The 18,319-nt window shown below is 37.9% G+C and overlaps 2 protein-coding genes and 1 long non-coding RNA gene across 4 annotated transcripts; 2 read left to right on the top strand and 1 right to left on the bottom strand.

Annotated features, from left to right (window-relative positions):
• Positions 6,385–8,048, top strand: LOC109133408. Its single transcript, XM_019246497.1, has 5 exons — positions 6,385–7,294; positions 7,416–7,574; positions 7,661–7,735; positions 7,825–7,911; positions 8,003–8,048. Exons 1-2 carry the CDS (start codon positions 6,468–6,470, stop codon positions 7,459–7,461), a joined length of 873 nt encoding a protein of 290 aa, XP_019102042.1. The 5' UTR covers positions 6,385–6,467; the 3' UTR covers positions 7,462–7,574; positions 7,661–7,735; positions 7,825–7,911; positions 8,003–8,048.
• Positions 8,154–9,090, top strand: LOC109133428. The gene is made up of 3 exons (XR_002038531.1): positions 8,154–8,215; positions 8,316–8,418; positions 8,799–9,090. It is a non-coding gene; the product is annotated as an uncharacterized LOC109133428 (long non-coding RNA).
• On the bottom strand, positions 13,935–16,621 carry LOC104789922. Of its 2 annotated transcripts, XM_010515587.2 has the most exons (8): positions 16,526–16,621; positions 15,980–16,275; positions 15,702–15,887; positions 15,350–15,616; positions 14,991–15,231; positions 14,723–14,908; positions 14,502–14,638; positions 13,935–14,227 (listed from the first exon to the last, which is right to left on the bottom strand). In XM_010515587.2, exons 4-8 carry the CDS (start codon positions 15,407–15,409, stop codon positions 14,198–14,200), a joined length of 654 nt encoding a protein of 217 aa, XP_010513889.1. In that variant the 5' UTR covers positions 15,410–15,616; positions 15,702–15,887; positions 15,980–16,275; positions 16,526–16,621; the 3' UTR covers positions 13,935–14,197. The 2 variants fall into 2 exon arrangements, with proteins under 2 accessions (XP_010513889.1, XP_010513888.1); XM_010515586.2 differs by lacking the exon at positions 13,935–14,227 and having other exon boundaries at positions 14,234–14,638.

The following is an 18,319-nucleotide window of genomic DNA, read 5'->3' as shown; positions in this document are numbered from 1 at the left end:
ACAAAATTAAATTAATTGGTTAATGTGGTTTTCTATCTCATCCTACGGTTAGGGTATGCGGAACTCGATTGATGATCTGACGGTTATGGATCGATTAGAATATCACCTCGCCGGATCGCTGACGTGGCTTAAAGGTGATAACTCACACACCTTTTGAGAATTTACGCTATTCTCCCAGGCATTAGTTAGCTTATTATTTAACACTAGATTACGCACGGGTTTATGTATATAAAGAAATTACAGAATTATTTGTTAAACCTAAATATTATGGTGAAATCATCAATCTTAAGGGATTTATTAGAATTTTTTTTTTGCTAACTTCACTTACTCTTTAATTTAATTAAGATATTCCACATCTCTCTAGCTACAGGTTCATTTCTATTCCATGATAGACTAAGCAAATGCCATGAGTCCATCACAAAAATCAAAAAATTTCTTTAAGCAAAAAGGTCTAATATTTAAATAAAAAAAAAATTTATTAAGTATTTTTAGTTTTTTTTTTTTAATTTGACAGAGGCTCCATTTAAGTTTAAGACGGTGCTATGTAGCTATTCATTTTCTTAAGTAGAACTCTAGAGTTGGTGTTTTTTTATATAACAAAATCATAAGAAGACTCATTTCCTCTACGTTTTTTCTTTTTTCTTTTTTTTTGTGTTAAAGGGTTTTTATAAATATATAAAAGATCAAGTTTACAGAATATAACTAATACAAGCAAAGAAAATAGAACGAAGATTAGCAACAACTAGAAGGGTGAAGGATTTAAAACAAACAAAGACTTCATAAAAGAGGAGAAACAAAGCCTAATACTTGTTAAGAAACTAATTGATCCAACAGTGAAGAAGAGATCCCCTTGCTTCAAACCCAATTGCAACATAGAACTACATTTATTATTCATGGTGGAGATGATGCTTGTTGCTACTGAAACTGGAGAGACTGAAAGACCTTCATGGAAACGCCGATTTCTCTCTCTCCACAGTTCATAGATTGTACCCTGTCAACCTTGAAGGAGAGCAAGTTTTGTATGCTTTGATGCTGAAACTGTTGGCATCCAAAGAAGGATCTGATCCCAAAGAAGCGGAGGAGATGATATCTTAAGTCTTTCTGTTATCAGACTCCATACTTCAGCCGAAAAGGCACATTCGAAAAAAAGATGATTACGAGATTCATGTGCCAAACCACAAAAAAGACAGTCTAACTCAAAATCAGCTCTCCAAGTAGACAAACGATCAAGAGTTGGGTTGCGATTAAGTATGAATAGCCATGAATTTATAGCATGCTTTGGAATGACAGCTTTGTGCCACACAAGAGGAGCCCAAGATTTTACTTGATTTGAAAACCTAACAACATTCCACACAACTTTAGAAGAGAAAGATTGTTTCATACCGTTGATTGCCCAAACTGGAAAATCACTTGCTGATGACATAGTAATGGTAGAGATAAAAGTGTAGAGAAGAACTTGTCTCTCTGATCTGGCACTAGGAAGAGACCATCCATTCTCATTTCTCAACTCAGCGACAGTTGAAAACAAAGGGATCCCTAAATGACTAGGGCCATCTGAACCAAGGAAATGGTAAAGAGATCCAAAAGGAGTCCATGGATCCCACAAGAAAAAAGCAGAATCACCATTTCCAATATGGATACTGAGAAAAGTAAGAGCTTTTGAACGAAGCTTAAGTAATTTTCTGAAGTTCCAAGAATAAGAAGCATTCTTTTCATTGAGCGCCCACAAAGGAGATCTAGAAAGATACTTACTTTGTATACAGGCCACCCAAAAGGAACCAGCTCTAAAAAAAACATCCAAAAAAGTTTCAAAGCACATGTTTCGTTCCAACTACTAATGTGCCTCAAACCAAACCCACCTTCTGATTTAGGGTAACAAATGTTAAACCAAGACACTTTTGCACCAGAGGGAGTGTCTACCTTTCCATGCCAAAGGAAGGAGCTGCAAAGACTATTAATCTTTCTAATAACCTTCTTAGGGAGGAAGAAAACATTAATCCAAAACCCTATAATTCCGGAGATAACTGAAGATAAGAGAGTTAACCTACCAGCTAAACTCAGAAATTTATGAGTCCAAGCATTCAGCTTCTTCCAAATTCGAGATAGCAAAGGATCACAATCTTTAACTGAAAGCTTTTTGGAACATAGGGGAAGAAGACAAATTGAGAACAGTCTTTAACCGGTTCAAGTTATCTTCACTTACACCAGAACAAAACAAGGAGGTCTTCTCAATATTCATTGTCAAACCTGAGATTTCCTCAAATTTTGCAAGAACAGACATAAATCCTCTTAAAGAATACTCAAATCCCTCTAAGAAGATTAATAAATCATCGGCAAAGCATAGATGCGTAAGCTGAAGATCCTCACACCCAGGGTGATACCTGAAAGATCCTTCTAGTGCAACTTTATTCAACATTAAGGATAACACATTCATTATCATAACAAACAGAATTGGGGATAAAAGATCCCCTTGGCGCAGACCCGTCCTACCTTTAAAAAAAACTGAAGTAACCCCATTTATACTAATACTGAAAGACGGAGAACACATACAAGCTCTGATCCAATTAATGAAAATAAGAGGAACCTTATAAGCCTGAAGAGAATCGAGAAGAAAGTCCCATCTAACTGAATCAAAAGCTTTTGAGATGTCAACTTTGAGTGTGATTCTTTCTCTGCTAGAATTAAGATGATAGCCTTGCATAACTTCTGAAGCAAGAAGCACATTCTCTATTATAAGCATGTCTTTAACAAATGCAGTTTGGTTTGGAAGTATAAGGTCAGGAAGCAAATTCTTTAATCTATCTAACAAGAGACGAGATATGAGCTTGTAAACCGTATTAAGACAAGAGATGGGTCGGAAATCCTTTAATTCAACAGCCCCTGGCCACTTTGGAATTAGGATAAGAGATGTAGAATTTTAAGGCAGATGGGATAAATGAATCCTGAAAGAACTGGAGCACACTCAATGTTAATTCCTGCCCAATAATAGACCATGTAGCCTTGAAGAACTCTACAGGAAAACCATCTGGCCCTGGTGTTTTGTCGAGAGGCAATTTGAGAAAACAAGCTCTGATAGCTTCAACAGAGAAAGGAGAGGAGAGAGAAGATTGCTGCTCAACCGAACAAGTTGTATGGATTAAAGAACTAAGGAGCTCAGGTAAATGAGGACAAAACCTGCCTCTAACTGTACGAAGGATCCCAGCAAAATAGCCAATAGCTAGATCATGAGTTTCTTGGAGAGATGAAGTGAAAGATCCATCCGGTGTGCGGATTACGTCCCATGTCTTATTCGATTCTGGAGCAACCCATTGCTTCATTACACTGAAGTGTGCTAAGAGCGCCACTATCAGAGGAGATCCCAGCGAGAGAGCGAGAGTTGTCAGGGTTGTAGGAGGCAAGCTCCGGAGAGTCCTTGGACGGGTGAGGGATGTGTATATTCAGATCGCGGGGGAGTCGAGGCCAGCGGATCTGATTATCAGTCCCTTGGAGTTATATGATGTCATCCTGGGGATGGATTGGTTGCATCGTCACATGGTACAGCTAGAGTGTTACAGGGTTATAGTGCTTTTCGAGCGTCCAAAAAGGAAGTTGGTTTTCGAGAGGTGAGACCGACATTAGGGAGTCTCATGATCTCGACCGTGCAGGCCGAGAAGATGATTGAGAAGGGGCGTGAGGCCTACCTGGTTACGATTTCTATGCCTGAGTCAGTTAGGCAGTCTACAGTTGGAGGCATTCAGGTTGTGGAGGATGTAGTCGATTAGGTTGCGAATTGTGACACCTGCCAGCTGGTGAAGACTGAGCATCAGGTTCCAGGAGGATTATTGCAGAGTTTACCTATTACAGAGTGGAAGTGGGATATGATCACGATGGATTTCGTGGTAGGATTGCCAGTGTCGCGGACGTTTGATGCAATTTGGGTCATTGTGAAGCGTTTGACTAAGTCTGCAATTTCAGTTGATAAATAAAATTAGGATTTTTTCGATTGAGTATTTATTTTAGTAAAATTAGTGTAAAACACTAACTCGATTAATTAGTGTATCTAATTTCCAAGGTATATCAATACAAATTCGAATTGTTAGAAATTTGGTATAGAAAAAAAAAAGTACTATTAAATTCAAATTAATTGAAAGTTTCTAAGTTTTTAATTTGTAACATTCTAATGTTTTATATTATATTTTACAAAACATATTTTTTTGTTTAATATACATATAAACTTAGTTTTGAGTATTACACAGCCAAGAACATCAATCTTATTATATAAAGTTTGATGTCAAAATTACTAATTAACAAGATCATGACATGTGTTAATTGTATCGTTGAGATGTTGACACGTGTTAATTCTAAATTCATTAAAAAATTTAAAAATAAATATGTAAAAATTCAAAACCTACCATAAAAATATTTTATTTAAAAGTAAAATAGAGAAAAAAACCTAATAAATAGAAATTCAAAATTCGAAATTATAATATTGTTTACTTATTTTAATTTTAAGTTGCTAATTTTACAAGAAAATGATTACTTTTTTTTAATTGTATCATTCAGATGTTGACATGTGTTAATTCTAAATTTATTAAAAATTTTAAAAATAAAAAATGTAAAAATTCAAAACCTACCATAAAAACAATTTATATATAAGTAAAATAGAGAAAAGAAAACCTAATAAATAGAAATTCAAAATTCAAAATTATAATATTTTTTACTTATTTTAATTTCAAGTTGCTAATTTTACAAGAAAAATGATTAATTTTTTATAAGAAAAATAAATGATTGTGAAAATTATACAATTAATTACTGTTTTAAAAAAAATGTGAACACTCACCTTTACAAAAAGAAAAAGATTGTTGAAGTAGAAAAAAAATAATCAATCGTTTCATATTTTTTTCACTAATCAAATAATTTATTCAAAAAGACTGTTATTGTAATATATATAAGATATGAGTATGTAAGATTAACGTATGTGTTTTTGTAACTATAAAAATATTAAGGTAAAAAGATATATAATAGGTTATTTAATGTGTTCATAAATAAAATTTGTTGGTTGTAGTAAAGACTAAAGAGTATATTTTACAAGTAAAATATTGTTGTGTGTACAAATACATTTTTAGTGGTAATGTAGATAGTATATTTGTAAATGGATATACATAAGTGTATTATAGCAAAAAAAATAACTATTTTCTACAACTAAAAGTTTATCTCTTTACTTTTATACATTATTTTTTTAACTAAACAATAAATTAAAAGGAAATTCCTAGGTTAGTTGCCCAAGCCAGAGGGAAAAGATTTACAAAATACATTATTTTTACTTACGAAAAGAATTAAATATATATTCTTTGTTAAATTTTATTTTATTTTAATAACTTTGTACTCATCTACAACTATTTTTTTATCTATATTTGTTTTTTTCAACCAAACAATAAATTAAAAGGAAATTCCTCGGTTAGTTGCCCAAACGAGAGGGAAGGAGTTTACGAAAGAAACTTTAGTGATAAGAGAACGCGAAGCACATACAACAAGATACTCCGCTTTCGTATTTGCCGCACGCGGGATCCAGGAGATGAAGAATAGTGGGAAGGACTCTAGCGAGTTAAACTCATCGAGCAGGTTGGAGAAAGACGGGCAATCTTAGACTGCACCATATTGAGTAACTCAGCACAATCAGTCTCAAAATGTTGACAAGTGATACCTACAACACGTATCTGCTCAAATGGCCCACAACAACTCTTCTAACTCCAAATGCAGGGGGGGAGAGACTCCTCTTCCCAGGCTAACTTATCGACCAAAGCCTGAGCAATTATATCATTCGTCTCGATTTCTAAACCTTGAAAACCTTTTAATTTATGGTCTTCCAGATTGTCCATAAAATTTATGGTCATTGAAGAAGTTGATCAAGATCACCCTGTTGAGAGACATCCCTCTAGAAACAAAATACAAATCCAAGTACACCGACTCATATGGAAAACCCTCTGATGAGACTGAAGTCGATGATAAATCCTAAACTTCACACGAGTGAGGGCATTCAAAAAAAATGTGATTAATAGTATCAACCGCAGAGTCGCACCTTCAACACCAAATATCACATTGAACAACTCAGTGTATCTATTTGCTTTAATAGATAGTTTTTACTTATTAAAAATATTAACTTTATATTCTTTGTTAAATTTAATTTTATTTTAAAAATTCTAAACTAGCCCAATGTGCGGATCCTAATCTAGTATTTAATAAAGTATGATCACAAACAAAGAGAAGAAAGAAATTATGGCATTATAATGGACAAAAAAAATATTGTATTATCAAATATTGTTGTGCCATTGGGATACCTAGTTATTTGTTAAACAAGAAACGACAACGTATCACCGCCTCTTTTGCTACGGTTAATAAAAACAGTATCGCCGCCGACTGTTTCTCTTCTCTCTCGATCTTTTTTTTCCCTAAATCTCTCTAAACCCTAACCTCAATGTTTTTGCGCAATGGGGGGAAAGGATATGAGACCCGTTGTCATTCACGTGGATAGTGAGAGTTGCCGTATTCCTAAGTTGGCAAATGGCGGATTCTATGATGTTAATCACCTCATTCCTAGCTTCAGGTTATTTCTCAGATCTCGTAACTTTTACGGCCCGATAGAGCTATACATTGTTGTGGGGAAGGCCTCCAACCCACGCCGTATGCAAGGTCCAGTCCATTCATCGTTTCAAGCTCTAGAAAGGAAGTGTGAATCTATGGAAGATTTTAAGATGGAGTTCGTTGATATGGATGAAGACGGTGATAATATCGCCGACGACGAGATTCGGAGGCGGATGAATTTGTGGATTCCGAACGCTACAAGAGCCGTGTTGGTATTGTGTTCTTTTGATGGACGTTACTTGCGTGAGCTTCAACGGATAAAGTCGAGAAACCGTCGTCGACGGGATGTAGATATAGAGATGCTTCTTTTGTACGACCCTTCAAGTGTAAGACGAACCCTGAAGAAGTTCTTCCCAGTCACCCATAGAGAGTGTTGGGAGAAACACTTTTGGATGGCTCCGCTTTTGCTTCTAATCAAGGTCCACCACTTGAAGGTCCACCACCTGGAGGAGATCAAGTTTCAGGCGGTGGTGGAGGAGGAGCTCAGCAAACTCCAAGTGATGCTCAGCAAACTCCAAGTGGTGCTTAGCAAACTCCAACCCCAAGTGGTGCTCAGCAAAGTCGAGGTGGGTGTGGTCGTGGAAAAGGAAAGTATGGTAACAGAAGGACAAGGCCAGGGAATAATGATCCAGATCTTTACGCCCTCAAGCCTGCAAGCATTGAAGTGTGGCAGGTATCTTAGACATTTCTTGATTTCTTTTCAGTATTAACCTTTTAGCTTTCTTAGTATACCAATGATGCTTTTTTGCTTAGCTTTCTTAGTATACCAATTATGCTAGTATCGTTTTCTACAGGGTATTGACAAGCAGTGGTGGTCATCTGCTTGTTCAAAGAAACTAGTTGGTAGACTTGTCTACGGTGCTGAGAACCGACTCCAGTTTCCCGCTGTAAGACTGTTCAACTGGATTGGTCCTAGCAAGGGTGTCCCTCGGGTCTTAGCGTGCTTCAGTAACGTGAGTATACAGAGTCATTCCTATTAACCCGAACTGTTTTTCTGGCCTCAACTTGTTTTTAACATACACTTTTGTTCTATATTCAGAACCTTCTGCGACAGGAGCCTCTCAAGCAGCTTGTGGACTGGGGAGATTCACAGATAACCTTCATCTTGATCGCAGTGATTTTCCATCCATTGCCATTTTCTTTAATTGTAATGCTATCAAAGAAGTTTCATCTGAATTTGCTCACCCGGGATTTTTTTAGCAGGAATACCAAGAGAGAGCCAATGGGCATATCTTCAGTGTAGGCTACCCAAACAATGATTTGATTGTTGCTCAAATGATGATGACCGAGGTGAGAAAAAAAAAATGGTCACTATTAAGACTCATATTTTTGATATAGTTCATATAGCACCCTCAAATGTTGCCAAACAAATAATGGACAGGTTTACTCAAAAGTGAGTGGAGAGACAGCTCTAACTCCTGCAGATGTCCCGGTACGCTCTCATTCCATTCCAGCTTGTTGACATTATAGCTACTACTTACAGATATCTTTTTTTGATTTTTAATTATCTCTTTTAACTCCTGCAAATGTCTCAGGGAACTGCTGGTGTTTCACTGGCTGGACTATTGGGAACTGTGAACCAAAAGACTGGAAGGTACTTGAATAGTTACTTAAATCTTTTACTAATGTATTTATATTTTTGCATCTAACCTTCTTCTCATCTTCACCTTGTATTTTTCTTTTATAACTTTCAGTGCAGGGCTCGGTTTAACTAAGATGTCAGTACATGCAATTCCAAGAATGGCAGGCATCAGCGAGATTGATGCCACAAAAACCTTTTAACTGATAAATAAAGATGTAAGTTTCTGTTTCTCCTACTTTTCTTCATCTGAAACGGTGTGTCTTGCTTGATAATAAATAGTTAAGCTTGCGTTGTTCCACAGGACAGTTGACTTTGAAAGTGTCATATTATTGTCATTTTTAGAGCTTTCTTTTGGATGTTATATTAATCTATCGTCTAAGAGCTTACCTAGAAAACGTACGTTTTAAAAGTTATTCAATAGCCATTGTTTTTTTGCATCGGTCAATATATTGTTTTCTCATCTGTTTTTGTCACATAAGATCGTGCTCTTTTGAATCATTTAATGAAAACAACTGATTTGGACTTCAGCCTTAGCCTTAGTGACTTGACTTCTTGCAATCTTAGTCTTTGACGTACTGTTCTTTACTGATTAAAGTGGGAAGGACTGCCGGATTGTGAGAACACATGGGAGATATTGAAGCATATGGTTAACCAATTTCCGAGTTCCCACCTTGTGTCTTCTTTACGTGGCTAGAGTAAACCATTAGACAAAAAGGAACGAAGACTCTAGAGCAGCCAGAGTCTCTCTTCTATCTTTAATGATAAATAAGGCTTGTTGTAGTTCTACTTAAGACTCTTGTGTCGTTTTTATGATGTTTGCTAGAGTGCGTGGAACAGCACTACAAAGGGGTTTGTCCCAACTTAGCAGCGTAATCAACTAATGAATTGATAACTTTCCTGTTCTCCATCTTATCTTTCTCTATCCTTCATTTTATCTCATTTCCTTCTTACTACCTAAAACATTTTTCACACTTGTATATTTCGTTGTAGCATTTTAACTTAACTAGCATTAATCTTACGAATAATTCGTCATAAGTTATAAAATCTAATTATCCTCTCTGCGGGGGAACCTCTAATAAAAATCTAATTGATCTCCTTCACATTTTTGATCTTGTGTGCTTTTTAAAATTGCCCACTATGGAAAAAGATGGTTTGTTCTCATATTACAAAGCCATTCCTAGTCAAAAATACAAAAAGTTGCAGTGACAAGAAGAACTTTTCAAGAGTTTTCTCGCAATTTTAGTGATCTATTCCTCATGTGATCAAGGGACTATGTGTATGCAACTTCACAAAGATTGCTGCGACTTTGGTGCTTCCCACAGCTGCACTTTTTAACGCTAATACCATGGCCTTTCTTTCCCCTGAACCAACACAACACCCACCAAATATTCAGACCATCATCCATTATGAGTGTATATTATATGTGACCATATCTCATGACTTAGTAAGTGCTTTCTAGGTGTGGGAAATTGTTTATCAGAAAGATGGTTCTGTTAACAAACTCATCAAGTACTACAAGTATCTCAACCTTATCAAGTACCACAAGGATCACCAGCTCATCAAGAACAACAAGGATCTCAATCTCATCAAGTACCACAAGGATCTCAATCTCATCAAGTACCACAAGGATCTCAATCTCATCAAGTACCTAAACCTTAAACCCTAAATCTTTAACCCTTAACCTTTAATCCTAAAACCTAAACCTTTAAACCCTTAACTCTAAACCCTAAATCTTTAACCCTAAACCCTAAACCTTTAACCCTAAACCTTTAACCCTAAACCCTTAACCCTAAACCCTAAACCCTTAACCCTAAACCTTTAACCCTAAACTTTTAACCCTAAACCCTTAACCCTAAACATTTAACCTTAAACCCTAAACCTTTAACCAGCACTGACTCGGGCTCGATCTTCCATATCGATCCATCATCCCGCACATCGATCCCACACATCTCCAAATAGATTCGTGGGACATACATAATCCGATCACCGAACAGACTATCCATAACCGCTCCCCAGAACTCGACCATCCTGTCTAAATCTCGGAGTTCTCTCTGTGTTTCTCTTTCTCTTGCGTCTAAACTCGCGAACAGAACTGTTGTCCCCATGTCTGTGTCCCAGAAGAATGCGCAAAATCCATTTAAATTTGCTTCCCTTTAATAACCGTCCAGTAACCGCCACTTAAGTCATATCTGCATGTTTTCTCACGCTAATAATCGTTCTCGCCAATTCCACCGTATGCTAGCACGCGCACTATTAATATCTTTTGTTAACTGTTCCCGCCCAAACAGTTAACGCAGACTCCCCAACACCTCGATGACCACCCGACCAGTTCATCGGGCGTCCTACACAAGCCTCTCGAACCACAGCCTATCCTGTCAATAATCCTCGGTAACCAGCTTAATCAGAATACCGAGATAGGGGTGTTATAGGTACCCTCGGTCTGCCCAGACTTCCACCAACACCCATCCCCCTATATAGCTCTTAGCGTTTTTATTGGTCCAGCACCAGGAAACATTGAAATGTTCGAGGAGTCACTGGTGCCAAAAAAAAAAACTTGGAATTTTTTTCTGTTTTTTGGAGGCTTCATAAGCATACTAAAACTGATTTTCTGGTAAAATTTCAGAATTTCCGGGAAACTCTAAATATTTGTTTTGATTATTACCAATATTGGATGATCATGAACAAGCCGGAGCTCCGTTGACATATTTGATGTGAAATAGACATCAGGACTCTTCATTGATGTATTTTATTAATTTTGATCACAAAACATCGAATTCGATCGAAGATTTTCAAAATTAGGTCAAGGCTCAAATTTCACCATTCATTGCGGACGAGTACACCGTTCCCGGCGGACGAGTCCATCGTTCACAACGGACGAGTACACCGTTCACTACGGATGAGTACACCGTTCACCGTGGACCGTTCACCGTTCACTACAGACGAGTATACCGTTCACCGTAAATGAGTACACCGTTCACCTCGGACCATTTACCACGGATGAGTACACTGTTCACAGCGGACAAGTCCATCATTCACTACGGACAAGTCCATCGTTCACTACGAACGAGTACACAGTTCACCGCGGACGAGTCCATCAGTCACTGCGGCCAAGTCCATCGTTCACCGTACCGTTCACCGTGGTAGAGTACACTATTCACCGTAGACCGTTCATCGCGGACAAGTCCATCGTTCAGTGCAGCTGAGTACACCGTTCACCGTGGACTGGTCACTGCGAACAAAAACAACGTTCATTGGGGAGCTTTCACCGCGGACGAGTACACCGTTCACCGCAGACAATTAGACGGGACTGCTCACTGCAAACGGTGTACTCAGTCAGTGCGGACAAGAACATCATTCACTGCAGACCGTTTGCCGTGGACGAGAACACCGTTCATTGCAGACAAGAACACCATTCATTACGGACCACTCGCTGCGGACGAGAACACCGTTCACTCCGGACAAGAACATCATTCATTGCGGACCGCTCGCCGTGGACGAGAACACTGTTCACCGCGGACGAGCATCAAGACGTATCAGGACAGAACGATATCAGGACGCATCAGGAAGACATCAGGACGCATTTGGACGCGGACGAGTCCATCGTTCACTGCGGTCGATAACACTCTTCGCCGCGGACGAGTTCATCGTTCACTGCGGACGATAACACCGTTCGCAGCGGATGAGTCCATTGTTCAATGCGGACGACATCCGGACGTATCCAAACGACATCCGAACATATTCGGACGACATTCGGATGTATTAAGACGGTTTAGGGTTTAGGTTTAAGGATTTAGAGTTTAGGTTTAACGGTTTAGGGTTAAAGGTGTAGGGTTTAGGGTTTATGGTTAAAAAACTAATGTGTCGTTGTCAGATAGTTCGAGACGCTGTTTCTTAGTTTATCCTCAATATTTAATAATATTTACATTTACACACCATTATATTTTTTCACAAAGTCAATAACACCCGAAATTTAATTTTTATATTATATATCTCCCTCTATCTCAAACCGCTTCTATTCATCGCAAACTCCAAACCGTAAGCAACATTAGTCCACCTTGCTTCGTAAGCCCAATAAAGATAGCAAATGTTTACCGAGAGATTATCGGGTTATTAGTCAAACCCACAGAGCTCTACCCCATCAACAGATAAATGCATAGATCTCAACCATTTCAGGTCGATTTCAACATCTTTTATCATAAAACTATATTTTCCAATTTCAATAACCATTTTCCTGTATGCATAATTGAGTGGTATATTTTGTAAATAAAGTGAGAATATGAGACATTTATGAAAAAAATGTAATTTATACTAGTATTTTTGCAGCTGTTTTTGCTCAAAAATACTTTTTGGAAAGTTTTTACATTTAATGTGTTAATAATAATTACTAAAACTTCAAAAGTAATTATAGGTAAGATTAAAAAAATAAAGAAATCTTTCTACCTCATTCAAACATAAATATATGATTCAATTTCATTTTTATTTGAATTTATATTTAAGTTATCTTGAATTATTCTATAATACATTTAGTTAATAAAAATTGTGATTTTTTCCTGCATATGATGTAATTCAAAATTTTAAAAACGGACATATATTACTCAATAGATGAATAAAAAATACGGGTAAAATATCTCATATCGTCTAAAAATATTGGGCAATGGTTCAGAAGTTTAGAGTCATACTATAAAAGAGACCAAAATGATTCCGAATACAAATGAGTAGAAAGCTTCATTTATCAGGCATTCAAACTTTAAAAACTTTTATTTTGTTTATTCTGGTTCTTTATTTTAAAGATTTTTTAAAGGTTAAATATGAAAAATATTTAAAACTTTTAAAAAGTTAAATATGATAAATATTATACCGTAGATACACCATAAATATTAAAAATTAAAATGATATATTATGAGTTAAAATATCTCGGGACGAGGTTATATAGTAGGACAGGTTTTATTGGTATTTATATTAATTAAAGAATATCATTAATTCGGTGTACCGCAAGGCAAAATTATTTATAATTAAAATATTTAAATTATAAGATGTATTTGTTGTTTAAATATGTTATAATTATATAATAATTGTTAAATAAATTATATAATACTGTAATATAACATCATTTCATTATTTTGTTAACACTGTCGGTATCAGAAAATAGACATATCTCTAGCTTACACAGTTGTCGGTTTAGAGATATGCAATCTAATAAAGATAGAGAGTTGTTGTCTTTTCAAGTCTAATCATATTCGATTATTTAAAAATAAACCGGAAAGCACTAACAAGTTTGGGATATTTTTTAATCTGGTTATGGTTGGGCATATGGTATGAATGTCTTTGATCGGGATGAATGCAAGAGGCAAAAAAAAAACATCACAGAGGTTTACCACCGGTGGCAGGGAAAAATATATTTACTTTTGTTTGAGTTGCTTGTCGGTGTGGGCTAGTTCGAGGTCGGATCCGACTTGATTTCAAGAATGTTTGCTAGTCATATACACAAGCGATTTTGAGCAGCAGAATCAAGACCGACAACTGTGTAAGCTAGGGACACTGCCGCCTAGTCTCATCACATTTTGGAGACGAACATATTAGTGGCACATAACTACCAGGCCCTCCGAGTGTGTGAACCAGAGGGATAGACATTGACATTGAGAGGGCAGCCGTTATAATGGTAAACCTCAAACCATGGCTAGAGATTTGGGGTCCCAAAATACGAGGCTTATGGGATGGGCACGTTTATCTCTTAGAATGTAAGATCGATTTTTAGAATTAACAATACACATATTGTTTCAGTTTTTGACATGAACGAAACATTTAACTCTTGACATACTCACTCTTGTGGAAAGAGCTATCAACCGGCATTACTACTATCAAACATTCAAACTAAACTGTTTTAAACTGCCACGTTACTGATCATTTGTAACATAATTAAGAAGTACAGTTCATAAAACTAATATAAACGAGCATAGGTATCAACTTAACCCAACATTTTCTTCTTCTTCTTGTTCACGTGCTCTTTTTCTTAGAAAAGCTTCCCTGCAATGTTTTAGCTTTCATAAATAAATAAAAACCATAATTTCCAAAGATGAAAAATCTCAACACCATCAGATGTTAAATCTTAACTCGGCATCTGCTTGAAAATCAAATGCACATCCAGTGGTAAAAAGTAACATGGGTCGGATTTAGGCAAAACAAAACTAGAAGTTAGAAAGGGAAACTGCATGTTGTGGTAGGAGGTTGCTCGACTTAGACAATGACAAAACGTATTGACACAACAAGTCTGTCCGGTTTGGCTTAGATTGTTAATTACCTGTGAATGCTTCCGACCAGAGAGATGCTTGCTGAAACTTTCATGGCCTTGGCCACCAAGTTGTTTGCATGTTAAGCAAAACCAGCTGGCAGAGTCATTCGTTTCACTGAACATATCCTCCCCAGTTGTCATTGACACTGCGGGGAAATAAAAGTAGCTACAAGTTCAGCAACATAATTGCAAGGTTATTTCAACAACACTGGGAGAGGAAAAACACAAACCTGTCCGAAGAGAGCTTCCCCAGAGCAAGGCGTCTTCTTCAGGAGAAAAATAGGAAAACGGCCTGAAAAGGTTGAATCCAGTCAAAGGAGGAGGGAAGCCTCTCGGATCGCATATGCCCAAAATATTAGCTGGGGGTAAATTCTTGGAGATCCACTGAGAAATGAGCAACCTGATGTCTGAGGTACCTGTTTCAGGAGAAACTAAAGACTTGAGACTGTATTTAACATCCATTACCGTAAAAAGGCATGAGCATGAGAAGATACTAACCGTGGGGGGAGTGATAAAGATTGATTCCAGTGGAAGAGAGCGCTTGAAGGATGCATGGAGGGACGTCTGTTAGTATGCCAACGGCGTTGATGGTGAGATTACCGCAGTAGCCATCTAGCTCCAAAAACCGTTTAATGGTTGGACCGACACGACCAGCATCGAAGGTGGAGGGAACCGGGAACTTACTGATGTCCCAAAAGACCAATGTCTCAGCCAAAGAAGCCTCCTCCCGGGTAGGCTTCTACACAAGTGAGAAATGAAAACTTTTGATATGAGGTTTTGACACGGGGTCAGATTTAGGCAAACAAAACTAAAAAAAATTAGAAATCTCAAAGTTAACAGATATTAATAAAACTTGCCATTGGTCGCCACCAGACAATGGTGGAAGGTTTCCCATCCTCGTCCTCGAATTTACTCATGGGTTCATTTTCTCCAATGGTCAAGTGTTAAAAAAAGGGTTCGCCTAGGATGCTTAATTACCGTAAGTACATGTCCTGGGGAAGAGAGATGACTGGTGAAAGATCCAAAGCCTTGGCCAGGGGGATGATTATAGCATATTGAGCAAAACCAGCTGGCAGATTCATCTGTTTCAGGAAACGTATCCTCATGCTTAAGTGACCCTGACACTGCGGGAAAAATAAAAGTAGCTGGTAATATTAACAACAAGCAAGCACAGTGAGAGAGGAGAGGATCAAAATTAAACACACCGACCTCCAAGAATTAAGTTAACCCAGCTGATGGCGTCTTACTGAGGAGAAGAATACGAAAACGCCCTGAAAATGTTGAATCCACTCTGAGGTGTAGCGAAGGCTCTTGGATAGCATATGCCCAAAATATTAGCTGGGGGTGGATTATCGTACATGCACTCAAACATAAGGGACATGATGTCTGAAGTACCTGCACAGATTCATCAGAAGAAGAAACTAATTAAAGACTTGAAAAACTCTATTCATTGGGAAGGTATATGAGGATGAGAAGATACTACTAACCGTAGGGGGGCGTAATAAAGAATGATTCCAGTGGAAGAGAGAGTTCGAAGGATGTCATCATGGACGTCTGTTATCATGCCAACGGCGTAGATGGTGAGAGGACCATCGTAGTCATAATTCTTTAGCAACCGTTGAATGCACTGACGGACCCGTCGTGGATCAAAGCCAGGGGGAACCGGAAAACTCTTGACGTCCCAAAAGACAAATGTTCTATTCATGGAAACCTCCGGAGTAGCCTTCTTCATCACCGGCACCGGCGTCGTAGCCCTCGTCATGATTCAAGACTTCTTTAAAACCTTTAAAGTTAATAAATAAATAATAAATCAAATCGCTGTAAGAACGGAAATCAAACATCAGATAAGCATTAATCGGAGAGATCGATTGACACGGTTAAATCACCGACCCGAGAGAGAGAGAGAGAGAGAGAGAGAGAGAGAGAGAGAGAGAGAGAGAGGGAGATAGAGGAACACGGCCGTAATCGAAACGGGAATACAACTTTTTCAGATAATTTGAAGGGTTCGACGCAATAGTGTTCGAGAAATTTACCTGAGATATCCGCGGCGGACTTGGTTGAATCTCGAAATCGCCTACGGTTGCATCTGGGGAGGCTAAATAGACTTGTGAGAGAATGGGCTTCGTTATAATGGGCTACAGTTTCAAAGCCTCGACCATTATTTCTCCTTGTCTGCACCATACACATCTAGTATAAGTTCCCTATATCTGTACATATACGATTTTAACCAACTAATAACACCTCATTATTTTAATATTTTTGAAAAACAATAGTATTTTATATTATTCACATTCTTTTAGAAAAAAAAAAGAAATGCTTTTAATAAATAAAAAAATCTATAACATCCCATATCGTTAGCTAGTCATATGTTCTTCGTAATATATCTATATATACTTGTTAAAATTCATATTTAAATTTGTTGTCTAATAGAAAAATTATGGTATTAGCAATATGTTTTTCATTTCATTTTTATATACTATGTGTTTTTGACTTAGCAATAGGCCATTAATATATTTCATCTCATCCCGTATAATATAATAACTACGTAGACTACAAACATATTTACGTTTACAAAAAAAAAATAAAGTTATCAAAGGTGATATTTTTTGTATTTTAATTAGTTATGGAATTTCTGTATTTTTTTCATCGCTTGCTTAGGTCTCTTCGATTCAATGCACTAACTTGTGGCGTTAGATACCGAAAAAGCTCACACGAAGATGGTTTGAAAATGCTACTGGTAAATATCTCCTTACTCTGTTTTTTGCCTATTAATTAATTATGGGCCATAAATGGGTTCAACGAAAGTGTCTTGTTTATCAAACAGTCCAAATTGTGTAGGTATTATGTACACCTGACCCAGTTCCATGAGCAGCGCTATGCCTATGAGAGACTCTAGGTTGCTTAGTCGTCCACCACTATATCTATATATATTTTTACTCAGACCAGCATCTTTAGAAGCATGCATTAACATAATTCACCTGATTTATTTGAAAGTGACAAATTGTTTGATTACAAATCTGTCATTGTTGAGACTGAGTGAGCGAATAGAGCCTTGAGCTAAGCAAAATAAATAATTGTTGATGATATATAAATTAATTATTGTAATACTTGAGAGAGAAACATTGGAGCAGATAGCGAGCGCAGGCGAGGTCGTGTTCGTGGTCGTGGGCGTGGTCGTGGGCAGGGACAGGTTCCTAAATCCAGTGTGAGTGTAACCTAGAGCATGGCCAATAAGGAGGTGGCAGAGTCACAAGTTCATCCTAGAGTGTCTGGACACCTGGCTGGTGATGGTATCGGTAGAGCTGGTGTGCTCGGTGTCGGTGCCAATGTTTCCCCCGGGTGGTGGTTGTAGTGGAGGGTGCTCCAGGTAGAGAGGATGTCCTGATGGGCTTGCTAGCTCAGGTGTTGGCACGACTTCCACCTGTGGCGCCGCTAGCAGCTGGTGTGCAGGCTCTTGTGGTGTCGCCAGCGGTTGGTGGGCAGGTTCCAGTGGTGCCGTCAGTGTTTGGTGGGCAGGGTCTAACGGTGAAGCTTGTGGCTGGAGTGCACGCAGGCGTGCAGTCGGGGGCCAGGGTAGTGGATGCACAATATGTTCAGATGCTGGTGAAACTACGGCATGTGGGTGCGGGATCTTTCCTAGGAGGCACGAATCTGAGTGTGGCGGATTAATGGAGAGAGCGGGAGGATATTTTCTAGTCACTTTGGTGTCCCGACCAGTATCGGGTGGACTTGACAGTGCACTACCTGTTAAGAGATGCACGTGTGTGGTGGAGGTCGGCGACAGCCCGAAAGTGCAACGGAAGATAACTTGGATGGACTTTGTGAGG

This window comes from Camelina sativa, chromosome 6, assembly GCF_000633955.1.
Source record: "Camelina sativa cultivar DH55 chromosome 6, Cs, whole genome shotgun sequence".
Classification (NCBI taxonomy): domain Eukaryota; kingdom Viridiplantae; phylum Streptophyta; class Magnoliopsida; order Brassicales; family Brassicaceae; genus Camelina; species Camelina sativa.
The sequence above is the reverse complement of the archived record's forward strand: the minus strand, read 5'-3'. Positions and strand labels throughout refer to the sequence as shown.